This window comes from Toxorhynchites rutilus, chromosome 2 (genome assembly GCF_029784135.1).
Source record: "Toxorhynchites rutilus septentrionalis strain SRP chromosome 2, ASM2978413v1, whole genome shotgun sequence".
In the NCBI taxonomy this organism is placed as follows: domain Eukaryota; kingdom Metazoa; phylum Arthropoda; class Insecta; order Diptera; family Culicidae; genus Toxorhynchites; species Toxorhynchites rutilus.
This window is the reverse complement of record NC_073745.1, coordinates 171,848,954-171,866,608: the sequence shown is the minus strand read 5'-3', so window position 1 is coordinate 171,866,608 and position 17,655 is coordinate 171,848,954. Positions and strand designations below refer to the sequence as shown.

At 41.0% G+C, this 17,655-nt stretch overlaps 1 protein-coding gene across 1 annotated transcript in view; it reads right to left on the bottom strand.

Annotated features, from left to right (window-relative positions):
- The window catches only part of LOC129771698 (aryl hydrocarbon receptor), a 433,577-nt gene that overhangs the window by 77,167 nt on the left and 338,755 nt on the right, over positions 1 to 17,655 (bottom strand). The window contains exons 8-9 of the mRNA XM_055775624.1: positions 3,506 to 3,696; positions 3,248 to 3,448 (exon numbers count right to left, since the gene is read on the bottom strand). Of these exons, the coding sequence (XP_055631599.1) occupies positions 3,248 to 3,448; positions 3,506 to 3,696 (392 nt within the window). The remainder of the gene's footprint in view (positions 1 to 3,247; positions 3,449 to 3,505; positions 3,697 to 17,655) is intronic.

Here is a 17,655-nt window from a genome sequence, read left to right as displayed (position 1 = left end):
CCGTTAGGATGCCATTCAGCATCGGGAAAGTTCCGGAAAGATCTAATCATTGCTGGAAAATAATCTGCCAGTTCCTCTGGGAATTTTCAAAATATATTCATGTGAAAGAGTTTAATTGAATGTTTTCTATCCATGTTACACTGTGACCAAATATGTTTCAATCAAGTGCTATTAACAGGTGGTTATCGAGTTGGCATTAACCACTGGTGGGCTTCCAGTATCGAGGAAAATGTGGAAATATCTAATCGTTACTGAAAATAATCTGCCAGTTCCTTTGGGAATTTTCAAAATATATTCATGTGAAAGAGTTTAATTGAATGTTTTCTATCCATGTAACACTGTGACCAAATACATTTGGTTTTATGGTTTTTCAATCAATCGCAATTAACAGGATAGCTTCAGAAGATTATTCTTCTCCATCAGTAGGATATTTCCGTATCCAATATTGTACGCGCCCGCAATCGATTATTGCTCAGTCGCCGAAAGTTCCGAGCTCAGAGAGTTCATTCCCCTCTAGTTTGCCTTCCAAATTGCCATCGTAAACCACACCTTCTCTCGATTCAATCACACACAAAAAGCATACTTAAGCGATATTCTGGTGGTGAGACACATTCATTTTTCGTGAGGACATCGACAAGACAACATCGTTGCCTAACGTGCTGGAGGAGGTGGACGGCGAAGGATCGACACATACACGCGCAGAACTCTTTCCGTTAGGATGCCATTCAGCATCGGGAAAGTTCCGGAAAGATCTAATCATTGCTGGAAAATAATCTGCTAGTTCCTCTGGGAATTTTCAAAATATATTCATGTGAAAGAGTTTAATTGAATGTTTTCTATCCATGTAACACTGCCATCAAATATATTTCAATCAAGTGCTATTAACAGGTGGTTATCGAGTTGGCATTAACCACTGGTGGGCTTCCAGTATCGAGGAAAATGTGGAAATAACTAATCGTTACTGAAAATAATCTGCCAGTTCCTCTGGGAATTTTCAAAATATATTCATGTGAAAGAGTTTAATTGAATGTTTTCTATCCATGTAACACTGTGACCAAATATGTTTCAATCAAGTGCTATTAACAGATGGTTATCGAGTTAGCATTAACCACTGGTGGTCTTCCAGTATCGAGGAAAATGTGGTAATCTGCCAGTTCCTCTGGGAATTTAAAATTACATTCATGTGAAAGAGTTTATTTTAATGTTTTCTATCCATGAAACACTGTGACCAAATACATTTGGTTTTGTGATTTTTCAATCAATCGCAATTAACAGGATAGCTTCTGAAGATTATTCTTCCCCATCAGTAGGATATTTCCGTATCCAATATTGGATGCATAAAACCTTGTGGCTCCAACGTAACGCTCTCGTTTTCGAAGTTCTCCAAATATTCATTCATTCAGAATGAATTCAGATTCAACTTCAAACAAATGATCTCTAAATCAACGATAGTCCTACGTCACCCTTGCGGTTTTACCATAGATATAACCCACTTCCTGTTTTCATCCAAAAACTTGTTTCAATAGCCTTAACATTGCTTTCAAAACAGGCTATTGAAATCACCAATAAGCGAGCGCCGCTCGGAAATCCACTCTGTTAGAATTGAACAGCGATTGGAGCATTTATCATGAAAGCGCTGATGAACGGTGTCACCAAGTTTGTGTACCTTAGGCTAGAAGGGAATCCATCAGGAGGAGAGTGATGTCACAAACGGTTCCGCTTGAGACATCGGAGCAGCCACCACACATACACGCGCGGAACTATTTTCGTTTGGTTGCCATCCAGCATCGAGCAGATTCCGGAAAGATGTCATCGTTGCTGAAAAATAATTTACCAGTTCCCCTTGGAATTGAAAAATACATTCATGCGAAAGAGTTTATTTTAATGTTTTCTATCCATATAACACTGCGACCACATTTGGTTTTGTGATTTTTCAATCAAGTGCAATGAACAGGTGGTTATCGAGTTAGCATTAACCACTGGTGGGCTTCGAGTATCGAGGAGAATTTTCAATCAAGTGCGATCAACGTAAGACCATGTCTTCCAGCAATTTATTAGAGGTGCAATGAATCTTAAGAAGGAATTTCCGCTCTACGCGCACTGGCAAACGATGTTTGCTCAACAATTTCTCAAACGAGAAATAGGTGTTGTGAGAAAGGAGCGAAGAGCGAACGCAAAAAGTATGTAGACTGATTTGATGCAACAGATATTTTGTCTATTGAAAATGGAATACAAATCATATCACAATACAAGCAATGTGTTATGTAGTATACAACTTTCGTGTGATTGCTTCTTTTGCTGAACATTGTGCCTTCAACGTAACGCTCTCGTTTTCGAAATCCCCCAAATATCCATTTTTTCATTCAATCAGAATTGATTCAGATGCAACTAAAAACAAATGATCACCAAATCAAAGATAGTCCTATGTCACCCTTGCGGTTATACCACAGATATAACCCACTTCCGGTTTTTTGTCGGTACGTCCCGCATGGAGGTTCCAGAAAAGAAAGGCGGACAAATTCGCGAAGAAGTACCTGTTGTGGCTGGCAATCTGCGGGTACGGACGGTACAGCAAGCCGTTCGTTACAAACGTCACCGTAAACGGGCAGATTTATCGTGAGAAATGCTTGCAGAAGCGCTTGCTGCCTTTCCTTTGCTCTCACCGTGGTCCAACGCTGTTCTGGTCGGATCTCGCTTCATGCCATTACGCCAAGCCTGTAATGGATTGGTACGAAGCGAAGGGCGTTAATGTGGTCCCGAAGAAAGCGAACCCGCCAAATTAACCAGAACTTCGGCCGATCGAAAAGTTTTGGGCGATAATGAAGAAGAAGCTGAATAAAAGCGGAAAAACATTCAAAAACCGATGCGGAAAAACATTCAAAACCGATGCAAGCTTCGAAGAAAAACCGGGAGAAATTCTTCCGACTTGGACTGTGGTCACATCACTCAGAATTTATTCAAGGCATGTTATTCTGCATAGAAAATCTCGACTAAGTACTAATAAAAATGACGCGAACTACGTTTATACGGCGAAGTTCCTCTAGGAACGTTAGTGCCACTGAAGAAGAAGAAGAACTTTGTAATGAAGCTCTAGAAAGTTCATGGTTATTCTGTAATATCACAGGATTTTACCTTTTTTGTCTTGCTTTGGTAAAACTTTACAACATAAAGGGATTCTAAACATGGGTACTAAATATACAATTTTGTATTATTTGTTCTGGGTCACAGATACACCACAGCATCTTACCTGTACACCAGATGACAGTTGAGACGACTTTCGTTTTGATCGACATGTAGACAAAAAATCTCGAAGCTGAGTCTTATATCGACGATTATAGCGCTGTTGTGAAGATACAGGCGATGAAGCTGGAGAACCACAGGGAGTTGCAATCAACTGATCTGCTTCACTAAAATACGTCGAAGTGAGTCCAGTATCTAAATAGCTTACCTGTTGAAAAATATAATTTGAATCAATAAAATTTACACCTTGTAATATATTATTGACTTTGAAGTCCATTGTCCGTTTTCCTAGAAGGTCACGCCCTTCCTCTTCCATTAAAAGTCTATGTGTGCATATGATGAAATCTGGTTTGGAATTTTTGTAAACTAATCTGGAACTGGTTTGAAGCCACTGCCATTCCCCCGTTTTCTTTTGATACCGGTATGCTATTAATCCAGATGCACCTGTTTTCAACACTGCAATGGAAAAAAGTAGTTGAGAACAACATTACTTATTTGGGAATATAACAAAAATTGAAAAAGTACTATGTGAAGTGAATTTGTCAAATGTTTTTTTACTCATTTTATTTTCTAGATTTTAATACAGTATCTGTATTATGTTTCTCTACAAAAAAATTATAGGAGGTTGTGTCCAAGATACGACCGCACATTCCTCGTCGATTATTTGCAAGAGACGGACACACAATGACATTTTTAGTCTAAGTTAGTTTTAATTTGAGTTTTTGCGCGAGTGTGTGCATGTGAGTGTGTGTGTGCGTGAGAGTTTTTTTTTCGTTTTCATAGGCGGTTGCGCACCGTCTGCGCAACCGTTATGACATCTGCTGATGCCAACGTTGCGCGGATGCGTTATTATCAACAGTCCTCGAATGCATCATGGGTTGTTTTCTTTCGGCCAAAGGAAAAAGCTTTGAGAACTCTTGATATTTCAAGAGATTTGCTGCGTAATTATAAGGGCGTTTCGATACATAAAGGGAGACCGGACAAACTGCGTGTAGAAGCACCGAATTTTAATGTGAGTGTCGATGAACAAAAAAAAAGCATCGGGTTCCTTCAAAAACTCGATAATTGGAGATCTTGTAAAGATCCTGGATGTTAGAAATCTGCGTTCAGCATCTTTGGAAGAAAAAAGACGGGTGGGTAATGTCGGGGACATAACCGGAGTGACGTAGGACTATACAAAGGGGACAGCTTTTGCTAAATATATATTTTAAATATATTGTTTTATTTTATTCTCCTACGTGAATACCTACCTATCTAACTGAAAAATGGATTAGTTTACTGTTTACTCTTTATGAACATGTTGGAGGTTCTGAAAAGAACCTTTGATGTTGTGTTTCTGCGTTTTTTTTACAAACTTTCTCAATTTTTTCTCACTATCTTATAGTTGTTTCTTGATATTTTTCTGAAGGCTTTGTACTTATTAAATGTTCAACGCCGGTCATCTTTTGGCGTATGCACATATCGTACAATCAAAATGATGGCTATGATAGGGAATGCATAGTGGTTCTCAGCTCATTCACTATCATATATTTCACTATTGAGCACATTACCGTACCTTAAACTGTGGTTTCGGAAACGAATGTATTGTAAGATTTGTAGTCTCCGCAAACCATGTAAATGAAAATGAAAAAGAACTGAGGTTTTGGAGACGAACTTTACGATCTGTCGAGAAATAGACAAGCTATAAGCGTTCTGAAAAACCAACAGTGAATCCAAGGACGGATGACCTTCGGATTAAAGTCCTTTAAAATAAGAACAGAGCAGCAGGAAATACATAGCTCATCATGTTGCTCCTTAGTTATGTTTCTATACAATGCAGATGTAACCTCAGTCAATTTACAACATCAGTTATCAACCAAAGAAAGCAGTTCTTGCTACCGAGAAAATTCGTGAATGCCATCCTGCATACAATGTGTTGTAATTTGAAGCCACCTTCAATTCGGAAACCATGCATGGGTTTGTGAAAACTGAATGATCAATTTAAAAGACCCCAACCACCAATAAGTTCATAAACAAGCATAAACAAAATAAATCAGTTCATATTATATGTCATATTATGTCACTTTAGAATGCATTGTTATTATGAAAACTTTTAATAACTCTTCTTTGAAAGGTTTAATGGCCCTGAAAAGCGCCGTGTTTTATGGTGGCTGGTTTTGCCACCAAAGCAGTCTGTATAAACAAACTTTTTCCTTTTTCTACCTGCTGCCGTTTTGCGATTGCGTTTGCCACTCGCTGAAACTAATTGTTGCCACCGATCCGAATGTGCTCTGTTCTGTAGGTGGGTTTTCTTATTGTCGTGAGCAGCTTTGCAAGCCAACTCGAGCACTCCGGTGGCCGAAACTCTATAACCGCTGTTAGGTCTACTGGTGCTCCGGCACCAATCCGTTCGGCCTAGTTACCCAAACAACCACATTGATTTACGGTTTGAAAGTGAAAGATGTATTTTCCATTTTTTTTGCATTAAATTCATATTTATTTAACAGTACACTTAGTCTTTCCTATTATTTACATAGCAAGTGATATAATGATTTTTCACTTTTCATCTTTGTTAAACATTGGTATTTACATATTTGTATGAGGTTTATGTTTTGCCGAATGCATGTTTTACAAAGCGCTAATTACATAGTTTTTTTTTGGTTTTGAATTTGATAACCTACCTAACCTAAAATTCCAAATGCTACTTAACACTAGTCTACCTATACAGGTTATTTATGACTTGATGTTCCGAGTGTAAGCAGCCCTCTCGAAATTTGTTTAATTTGACAGCGAACCAGTCTTCCAGTGTATCGATTCCAGCCAGGTCATGGGTCTCAGATGTTCTTGACCAGGGAGGAAGATTGAGGATCATTTTAAGGATTTTATTCTGGATTCGCTGGAGCTTGAGCCGATGCGTCTGGGCACAGCTATTCCAAATCGGCATGCCGTATTCAATCACCGGGAAGATGATTTGTTTGTAGACAGCAAGCTTGTTATTCAGACACAGAGCAGACTTTCTGTTCAGGAGTGGATATAATGATCTGATCATTATATGATGATGTTCAGTTCCCCTGAACAGACATTATTCAGCGATACTCTGAATGTTCTGCCTGAAAGGTAGTCTCTGATAATTTTTATCAGAAAACCTGGAAAACGTCGCTGATGCAACTTAAACACCAGACCATCATGCCAGACATTGTCGAACGCCTTTTCGACGTCCAACAATGCCATTGCAGTTGTTTTGGAGACTGTTTTGTTCCGTCTGATGTTGTTCGTTACTCTGACGAGCTGATGAATTGTGGATCGACCACTCCGAAAACCAAACTGCTCGTCAGGGAGAATATTATTTTCGGTCGCGAAATCCGCAAGCCTGGAGTTGATCAGTTTCTCAAAAACTTTGGAGAGAGCAGACAGTAAGCTGATAGGGCGATAGCTTCCAGATGATGTTGGATCTTTCCCCGGCTTCAGGATAGGAACAACTTTAGCTAACTTCCACTTCGAGGGGAAGTAGCCAAGTTGTAAGCATCGATTAAAAATCGATGCTAGATGTTCATATAACCTGGGACTTAGATGTTTCAATTCCAGGTTGAAAATGTTATCAAAGCCGGGGGCCTTCATATTTTTGGAGGATTTTATTTTAGTTTCCACCTCATCAGCAGTTACTCGCTGCTCATCACTCAAAGTTAATGGAACCCGATCCACTTCAGCTACAGCTTCCGCGACATCAGCTTCCCGGGGACTTGACATAGCCTGCCCAATGCTATGCGAGCTGTAGAAGTGCTGTCCCAATGCATCCGCTTTCTCAGCGGGGGTTATTAAAATATCAGGACTTGGGGAACTGGGGATTAAAGGTGGGATAGGTTTAGGCTTGGTTTTAAGGATTTTCGTCAGCCTCCAGAAGGTGCGGGAATAGGATGGGAGCTGGCTCAATTTTCTTGAAAAATTTCTGTTTTTGAGATCCAAGATCCTGGCCTGGATCACTCTGGAAAGTTGGTTCGCTGCCAATTTCTTTTCCAGAAGGCGAGTTCGTTGGAACTGCCTCCGAAAAATGTTTCGCAAACGGATGAATTTTTTTGTTTCATTATCAATTTCAAGAAGGCTACTCACACTTGGAACTTGTTGGACATGCTGCTCTCGGGCGACTCGCAGTGTGTCTTCCACGCTACCCAGCGCGTTGTTGATGTCCTCTGGAGTCTGAAGGTGATGATCAAAACGTACCTCCGCGTCTACCGTTTGCTGAAATGCCGACCAGTTGACCCGATGATAATTTCGACGCTGCAATCTTCTAGTTTCCGCTTGTTCACCGAGAATCAACATCACTGGATAATGGTCGCTGCTCAGATCGTGCACCACCGATGGCTGCTGAACGTTCGCCATGTTGGTGACAAAATGTCGAGAATAGAGGGGACCCCGGCAGGTGAATAATACGTTGCTTCCTCAGGGCTCAGGATGTTGTAGTGCCCGCAAGGAAGATCGCTGAAAATAACTGTGCCGTTCATATTCCGCCGGAGATTCCCCCAGGATTCGTGCTTTGCGTTGAGGTCTAGCTAGGATGAATTTTCCACGGTTTCTTGTGAGCGCGACTAGATCTCTGCGTAGTAGCAAACAGGAACCATCTATTTCCCTCAATTGACGGGGACAATACACTGCGATGATGTTAATTGGCCCTATTGATGTTAACAGCTCGATGCCGATGGCCTCAACGATTTTAAGGTTGAAGCTCTTCAACGAAAGGAACTTCAAACCTCTTCTCACTGCTACAGCGACTCCGCCCCCGCGTGAGCTGGTACGATCCAGTCGGACGATTGTATGTTCTGGAAGACTGAAGCTGATATTTGGTTTCAGGTGAGTTTCCGTGATTGCTGCAACGTCGATCTTGTGGTTCCTGAGGAATTCTGCAAGTTCAACCTGTTTCTTTGCGAGGGAGCATGCGTTCCATGTAATAATTCTAAGGTTGGATGGATGGTCTGCCATATTGGTATAAGAAATTCATCATCGTGGTGACTTGGTCCTGTTTGGTTTTACAGGCACTTAATAGTCGCAAGAATTCGACGCAGAGGGCACTCATCTCCGCCCATGAATACAGATCATCTGTGTCTGCTGTTGTTTGATTGGCACCTGCTACTACCTGGGCGAAACTCATCACTCCAGGGGGATGTTGTACCTCACGCGATGTTGACTGAACCGGCGTATTTTTTGTTGGACTCGTTGGATTAACCGATTCGTTCATCCTCGATGTGGGAAGAGGGAGAGGCGCCAGGATTGGAATGGATCTCCTAATTTGATTGTGCGGTGGGACCGGTTGCTGAATCTGTAGACTTCTCTTGCTTGATTTCATATTCAACGATGCATTTCTGCGTTTTTCAATAAATTCTGCCCGCTTAGGGCATTGACGGCTGGTTGACGGATGTTCTTCATCGCAGTGTATGCATTGTGTGGTTACATCCTCTTTGATACATTCACTAGTACGATGATTTCCTCTGCAAGAATTGCATCGGCTGCTAATATGGCAATTTTTAGCACCATGCCCGAAATTCAGGCAGTTTGTGCACTGGGTGACATCTCGATGGATGGGATTATATCGCTCCCATTTAATTATAAAATGATCAAACGAATCGATTTCCTTCAGTCCGACCATGTTGGATCCACGTACAAGGTGTATCAGGTACAGTTGATCACGATACCTGATTTTTTTATTCCGTCGGTTCATTTTATGCACAGCCATCACTTTTAAATTTAGTTCGGTCAATCCATCCTGCACCTCTTTTATTTCCATGTCCGGGAGCCCCCGAAGCACAACCTTGAATGGCTTGTCAGCTGCCATATCGTGGGTGAAATACTCCACACCTTTTCTTTTTAAGTATTCTTGGACGGCTTTATAATGGTTCAGCGCGGGAACCATAATTTTATAGCCGTCAGTGCACAGGCTAAATTTCACTTGTAGCCCCCTCGAGATGAGCAGCTTCATTTCCTCACGAAACTTGTCCGGGAAACCTTTCGTATAAAATGGCGGCATTTTTTCTTTCCTTGTTGTATTTCCGCTATCCTCCACCGGGAGCGCTGCAAATTTATTGTTTGCAAGCAGCTGTTGCTGTACTTCAGCCGGTTCATCACCTAATTCCGCTTCAGAACGGGTCCGCTTCGCAGCAGTTGATTGCCCTTTATTAGAGCGTGGTTTCCCCATATCTGGTGAATGCACTTGCCGAATGCAACGTGCCACGAACGAGTTTAACTTTGTCAAAAAACACGAGCTCTCCAAAAATGCGACCGATCAGCACGGGAGCAGATACTCGAATCCCTGAGATGTATTTTCCAGCGAGTCCGCACATTTTGTACATTAGCGGTACACGCTCACAGGATAGAGACAAATCGGCAGACTCAGCCAAAGGGGCGAGTCCAACGACACGAACGGATGAGCGTTAAAAGGTAGCGATGGCAAAAAAATACATAATACTGATTTTAACCTTCGACCGAGAAGGTCGCTTTTTTCATTCAGCAGCTCGGAGTTTTGGCGTTTCTGGACAGCGGACTGGGACGTTCCACCTGGCGATGTTGCAATTGTTTGAACGTGACAGCAGAAGGAGAGCGGGAAAAGGCAATAGCTCGTTTCGACCGTGGAGAGCGGGCGCTTTCCGGCAAACCGGAAAAGCGCGCGTTTTTTACGGCGTCACTGACGCCACGCCCCCTTTTTTTCGGGGAGTGTTGCCAATTTATTTTGTAGTGATTGTAGTGATCTCTAATTATAATTTTAAAAAGACGGGTGGGTAATGTCGGGGACATAACCGGAGTGTCGTAGGACTATACAAAGGGGACAGCTTTTGTTAAATATTTATTTTAAATATATTGTTTTATTTTCTTCTCCTACGTGAATACCTACCTATCTACCTGAAAACTGGATTAGTTTACTGTTTACTCTTTATGAATATGTTGATGGTTCTGAAAAAAACCTTTGGTGTTGTGTTTTTGTTATCACTCGATATCCCCATCTTGTTCGGCTAAAACTTTCTGTTTAGCGATTGCATTTGCCACTCGCCACAGCTTTCACAGTTGGAAAATTTCTTCCCATCCAGCTTGTGACATATTGTTTAACCTGTAATTGAACATTTGCGATGACAGTCGACTTTCAATGTGGGGTCATAATTTGGACCCCGAACTCTACGTTTACAAAAATGTCCAACTAAATATGTCGCATTACAGGTCCGTCCAATTAGTTAAATGTCGAGATGAGTGTAAATTACTGTACTTTCAATCTAGAAGCAATTTAAGAATTGGTGAAAATCAATAAGCTCAGAACAACTGCCAAATTCACATACTCATCATATCCTGGCAAACAAATTATGAAAAAATCAATTTGTGTTTTATTATTATTTTGGATATTGTTTTAGAAAGCATTGAACTGTATTTCCTAAACTCTTTTTTTGGAAGGTTTAATGGCCCTGAAAAGCGCCTTGTTTTATGGAATGGTTTCAATTTAGAAAACTTAATACTCGTGGTTTTGAAAAAAAAACCATTTCGAACGCCCTCGATGCCGCCTTGTTCTGGATTTGCCACCAAAGCAGATTGTTAAAAGAACAAACTTTTTTCTTCTGCTACCTGCTGCCGTTTTGCGATTGCGTTTGCCACTTGCCACTCGCTGCAACTGCCTGTTGTCTTGAAATCCACCGAATGTGTTCTCATCCGAATGCAGTTTTTCGTCGCGAGCAGCTTTGTCTGCTAGCTCAATCACTTCGGCGGCCGAAACTAAACACGGTTCGAGCGGGATTTTGCCTTTCCCTTCACTTTTCCTCCTTTGCCATGTCCAGACATGGCTGCTTGGGTTGGTTTGTTGATGTGTTGTGATACGAACTGATGTGGTGTACGGTTTGAAAGAGAATGATCGTTACGGCAGCGAAACGGGGATTTTTAAGCTGACTGGCTGGCTCGAGAATTACGCATGTGTGACATTGCGACCAATGTTTCGTTAATTTTGACGTGGGACTACGTCTAACCGGAATATATGGAGGGTAAAATGAAAACCTAAACACAGAACATGCAGGAAAAAATGAAAGATTTCGAATGCTTATAGCTCGAACATTTCGTACTGGATAGGAGAGATGTTTGCATCACTTGATAGGGAATATTTCTACGCATCTATCGCAACTAACAAAATGTTGTTTTTCATTAGATAAACAATTGAATAACTGTAAAATATTAGGCGTTATCTAAACGCCCTAACTGCATCGTTTTGATTGGCCCGATTTACGGTTTCCCTAACACAGCCATCAAAACCAAGCAGCCTTGGGGAAATCGGCATTGCAAATACATGAAAGTAGGGGGACTTTTGTTCTCATCGAAAAATGTTCCCTAACACAGACTTTAAAACCAAGCAGCGAAATCGGCATTGCAAACACACGAAAGAGCCCAGAGGCGAGTGAACTGAAAAGTTTAAACCCCTTAAGCCAAAAAGAAGAAGAAGAACACACGAAAGTAGGGGGAGCTTTTGTTCCCACCGAAATGTGTTCCCTAATAGAGATTTCTAAACCAAGGTGGCTGGAGAAATCGGTATTTCAAATTCATGCAAGTCGGGGGTATTTTTGTTCCGACTGGAATGTGTTTCCCTAACACAGACTTCAAATCCATGAAGCGTGGGGAAATCGGCATTGCGAATTCATACAAATCGGGGGTATTTTTGTTCCGATTGAAATGTGTTTCCCTAACACAGACTTCAAAACCGAGGTTTCTGGAGAAATCGGCTCTGCGAATAAATGCAAACTGCAAGTACTTTTGTCCTCGCTTGCCTTTGTGCAGAGTGGAATATGTCTGTCCTAACATGATCTTCTGAACTTAGGAACCTGGGAAAATCGTGCAGCCACTAGAAGCGAATGAACTTCCCAGTTTCAAGCAAATTCGAGATTCGAGAAGTATGTACACTTTTGGGATGTAAACTTCAGAGGGAAATGTAAAATAAAATAATCGTTTGATAATTTTTTTTTGTCTTTATTGGAAAGATTTTCAGCCTTAGGCTGGTTCATCAAACGTTTGATAATTCTTCCGTACATATATTTTGTTCTAGTCATCATACCAAACGTAAAAGGTCCGTCATTAAATTTACTTGTAACGAAGAACAATCAATCACAATAAATGAATTGACTTTACACGGCATTTGTTCATTTTTTTCACTCACAGAGCAAATATATTGAACTCAATTGAATTTGGAAACTGTTTCATTCAATCAAGAATTTAATCAATACAAACGAATGATTGCTCAGCTAAGGTAGTTCCACGTGAACCTTGCGGTTATATCATAGATATAACCCACTAATTTTTTTTTCTTTTTCCTTTCCAATCGTGCTTCATCTATTTCGCTGCTGCTCTGGTTGCCCGTTTTGGTCGGTACGATTTGAGGAGCACAAAATGGACCAATCAAAAATGGGCACATAGTGCATTTGGGCAATGCTTGATATTTCACAATCATTCAATTATTTATCTCAAGAAAAATGAAATGTTATTCGTCATGATAGATGCGTAGATATATTTCCTATCAATTGATGCAAAAAACTTTGCGATCTATTGAGAAATGCTCGAGTTATAAGCGTTCCAAATCTTGCATTTTTTCCTACTTGTTCAGTGCCTAGATTTCCATTTCACCCCCTATATCTTCCGGTTAGACGTAGTCCTACGTCAAAATGAAATAACACGCGCATACGGACAGTGAAGTGACAGAAGGAAAAACAGTTTTAAAATAATTTTGAAAGTTTATTCGCGATAATTGGTCTTGCTAAAAAAGTGCGAATTTCTGGACACATATCCCTAAGTGTAAAGGCCCAACAAAATTTCTCAGTGTTTTCGTCTAAAGATTAACCCACTTGTCGGCTATACCTAGGGGGTAGCCTGACAACAGCATGGCTTCCAGTAGCTCCGGGCCTCCGGGAGGCCGGGCTACAAATTTTTACGAGGGTAAACTTACCCAACGTACTGCTCCAAGGTGGCCGTCCCACTGAACGGCAACCTACAGATCCTGTTACTACATGCCACAGGAGAGAACGTGATCCCGACTAACCCGTTCGTCGTGGGTAAGACGATCGCCAACGCTGTAGGAAAGAAATACTACAAAGCGCGACCGCAACGGGACGACAAAAAGAGGACGCAGTATATCCTTACTGCCAAGGACGAGGATATAATTGGTAAGCTCCTCTTAATCAACAAATTAATCGACGAAATCCCTATTGAAGTGATCTATCATCCAACCCTAAATCAACGTAAATGCGTTGTTACTTGCCGTGATGTCATTGACATTAAATAATCCGAACTGGTGACAGAGCTTTCCGATCCAGGTGTGATCGATGTGAAGCGCATCACCAGGAAGGAGAACAATATTGTTGTGCCAACTGCCACTCTTATTCTGACGATTCGTGGAACTGTTGTTCCCGATTTCATTAATTTGGGATTTATTCGGGCTGGGACTAGAAATTTCTATCCCAACCCAATGCAATGTTTTAAGTGCTACAAATTTGGACATACTAGCAAACGATGCAAACGCGAGAACCCGCTTTGCCGAAATTGTGGACAGGAACATCCAGAGCAAAAGGATGGAATTAAAACCTGCAACGCTTCAGCATTTTGCTTGAATTGACAAGGGGACCATTCCTCTTCGAATAGGAAATGCCACGTATGGCAAACCGAGAACAACATCACAAAATCAGAATCGACTATGGTATCTCCTACAAAGAGGCGAAAGGAAAATACAACGGTTAAAATAATGGACCAACTTTTGCAAGTGTTCTGCAAGACAGACTCTCCAACTTGCAAAAGCCAACACTCAGCTGCAACTGCAAATGTAACTACGCCTCGGCCGCTTCGGCCTCTTCTAGCCGCGAAAGCACTCCCCCAATTGACACTACAATCGATACTTCTATGACAGAGTCGACAACTGACAGCTCAACAACGGAATCCGAAAACGAATCAGTCAATGGACACTTCTGATGTTCCAAACAAAAATAATAATAAAAGTAAAATGGCGAAAGGATCATCTTCAGATTCAGATCAAAAATCCGAAGATGAAATCCAAAATAACAAGGACAAGAAAAGAACAAAAACGAACAAAGAACTACACCACCAACAAATAAAAACACAACACCAACAAAAAAACAACAATAACAACAACAGCAACGCACATTCAACAAAAAACAACACACACACAACACACACACTCCAAAGACTTCTTCACCAAACAAAAACGACACCAATACCTCAAAGAAAGCTTCTCTTTCCAAGGGTAAAGGACCATCGAACTAATTCTCTTTGAATAGTTCAAACATACACACAATTAGGACTTAGGAACTAGAGTTAAAATACTCCAACACAGAAATTCGGGATACAATGGAACATCAGAAGTATCCGACAAAATATTTCAGAAAAATGCTTATTTCGAACTCTAATCCCACAGTCATAGCCCTTCAAGAAACTATGACACCAAACAATTTCAATAAACACTTCATCTCAAAATATATCACATATTTCAAAGAGGGTCCCAACCCCTCAAAACACGGATTGCAATCGCAATCAAGGATGGCACTCCACATGATCTTCTTGCCATTACCACCGACCTTTAGGCAGTGGTAGTGCGCATTAAACACCCCTTTCCAATCACTGTCGTCAGCATCTACATTACTAATAATTCTAATCCGGCCACTCTACGAGGCCAACTGGACCATCTGTTCTCCCAACTTCCCGCCCCAATCATGCTTATGGGTGATTTCAAAGCCCACTCATACGCCTGGGGAGGCGCATACCTCGATCAAAAAGGATCTATAATCGAAGATTTTATCTCCGACCATTCCCTACTCCTTCTAAACAACGGCCAACACACCAGAATTCATCATACTGGTACTACTTCGGCCATTGATCTTACTATCGTATCACACAAACTCTCTTCAAAACTTTCTTGGAACATTCACGATGATACCTGCGGCAGCGATCATTTCCCAATTCTCATCTCCTTCGGCCAAACTTCTCCAGAGTTTCCGACAAGGCCAAGATGGAAATTTGAATACGCTGACTGGGCTGGCTATCAATTTGATATTGAAAACCGCCTCTCCGCTAAACAAGACTGGACAGTCGAGGAATTCTCCAAAGTTGTCCTAGAAGTTGCAATGTTGCACATCCCTAGAACCAGTGGCATCCCTGGCAGGAAGTGCGTCCCATGGTGGTCGCCTGAGGTGAAGGCAGCGATCAAAGGTCGACGTAAGGCCTTACGCAAACTAAGAAAGGCCCATCCGGATAACCCCCATAAGCCCATTCTGCTCACAGAGTTCCAAAGGTCTCGCAACGAAGCTCGAACTGTCATTAATACAGCCAAGCACAATAGTTGGACTAAATTCGTCAGCGAAATTAATCCCAACGCGTCAACAAAGGAGTTATGGAGTAAGATTGGCAAGCTTCATGGCAAGAAAAGGAGCAAAGAATATAATCTTCTAATTAACGGTCAATACAACAATGACCGGAAAACCATCGCCGAGGCGTTTGGAGATTTCTTTGCATCCGCCTCCTCCAATCAAAACTACGACCAAACCTTTCTAACCCACAAAACGGAATGCGAAAGAATTCCCATCGATTTTCACACCGATGTGGAATTTGACTTCAACAAAAACCTCTTCCTCAAAGAGCTCGAATTGGTACTGAACAAAGTCAAACAAGGATCCACAGGACCTGATGACATCAGCTACCCTATGCTTAAGAATCTACCCCATCTCGGGAAAAAAGCACTACTGAAGCTCCTCAACAATGTCTGGGACAGTGGAACCCTCCCCAGCTGCTGGAAAGAGGGTTTAATTATCTGTATTCCGAAACCAGACAAGAACAACCATCTTCTTGACAATTTCCGCCCCATCACTCTTCTACAAGGATGGAAAACAAGGGAGCATGATGTGATTTACGATTAATCGCAAACTGCACAGATCGCAATCTGTGCAAACTGCGACTAACTATTAATCCTCACCCATCATAACCAAATGATTTTCTCTTGGTAACTCTGAGTTGACCAAAGCATTGCTAGACTGAAACTAGTTCGAATAATTGAGTTACTCTCCGTCCTCGTTTTGTTTACAACTCCTAACAAGAATATGCTCCATGGGAATGAGTGTCTCTATGACGTACGCTTTACGATTCTCGCTCTCTCGTCCGGGCGTTCAATTTTCCTTTCCGAGTGCGTTTACTTCGATGAAACTGGCTAAAATAAAAAAATGCGCTACAGCGATAGGACGACTTTAATGTTTAATGTTTCACAGAGGATTTCTCAGATGGTGTTTAAATTAATCTACAAGAGACTAGCAACAATAATCCCCCTCAAATCACTAATTTTATGAGTTAATGTAAATGCGTTATTGGCCAAGGCTATTACGACATCGAACACGTGGTCTTGCGAGATATATTTTTCCGCCAGCCCAAATACAGACCTCTTTTTTTCGGGCCTGAGTAAACTGGTGGCTAGAAAAGACCTTGATTTCCTTGAATTAATCAAAAAACATAAATTAGCGCAAATATGTTAACATGTGTTTTTTTTGTGTAAGCACGTAAATATTTGCTCATAAAAATTTTGGATAACAAATGGATAATGATTCTCTGCTATCACAAAGCTGAGAAATTTTTTGACGTTTTGTTTTACTATTGATTCATTTAAAAAAAAAGGTTTATTTTTAAATGTTTTCTTATCCTCAGACTGGCTCACCATATTGCACTGCTACTAAAACCGTAGGCTAACTTCAAGGATATTTTTTATTCATTTTCGGCGAATAATCAATAGAGTGCCGTGTTATGAAACATCTGAATAATAGCAAAAACAATATTACGATCATAAGGTGTTGGACAGGTTATTCCAGACGACATTGCAATATATTCCATCTGATCATCTTTAGAATGGTTAATGACCTTCAAAGGATAAATTTATCTTGGGCACATTGAATTTATGTTCATGACTTCCAGTCGGGTGTTTATCAGCTCTGATAATAATTGTGTGGTCCTCACAAAGCATTTATTCCAATGCCGTCATTTCACTGAAATTCTTCGCATACCGTTTGATGATAAGGTAGGATGTTGATAATCATTTGCTGCGATACCTATTGTTCCAACAGTATTCATTCGACAAAATGAAGACTGAATACCTGAAATTAACCTGATTCAACCATGCAAATCTGCGGTCAAAGCAGTATGTACACAACAAGATGCAGATGGAACAAGTTTGAAGGGATATAAAAAAACATTAGTCGTTCGATAAATCTGCTGCCACATATGTCGGAAGTCCACGATATATGAACAACATACGTCCATACTAATTCATTACATTTATTCGCAACGAAGAACGTAACCACACAGAATTGAATTAATCAAATATGTGATCCGTTTTATCTACAAAATGCAAAAAGGGTTTGAACTTCAATCGAATTCGAAAGGTGTTTCGTG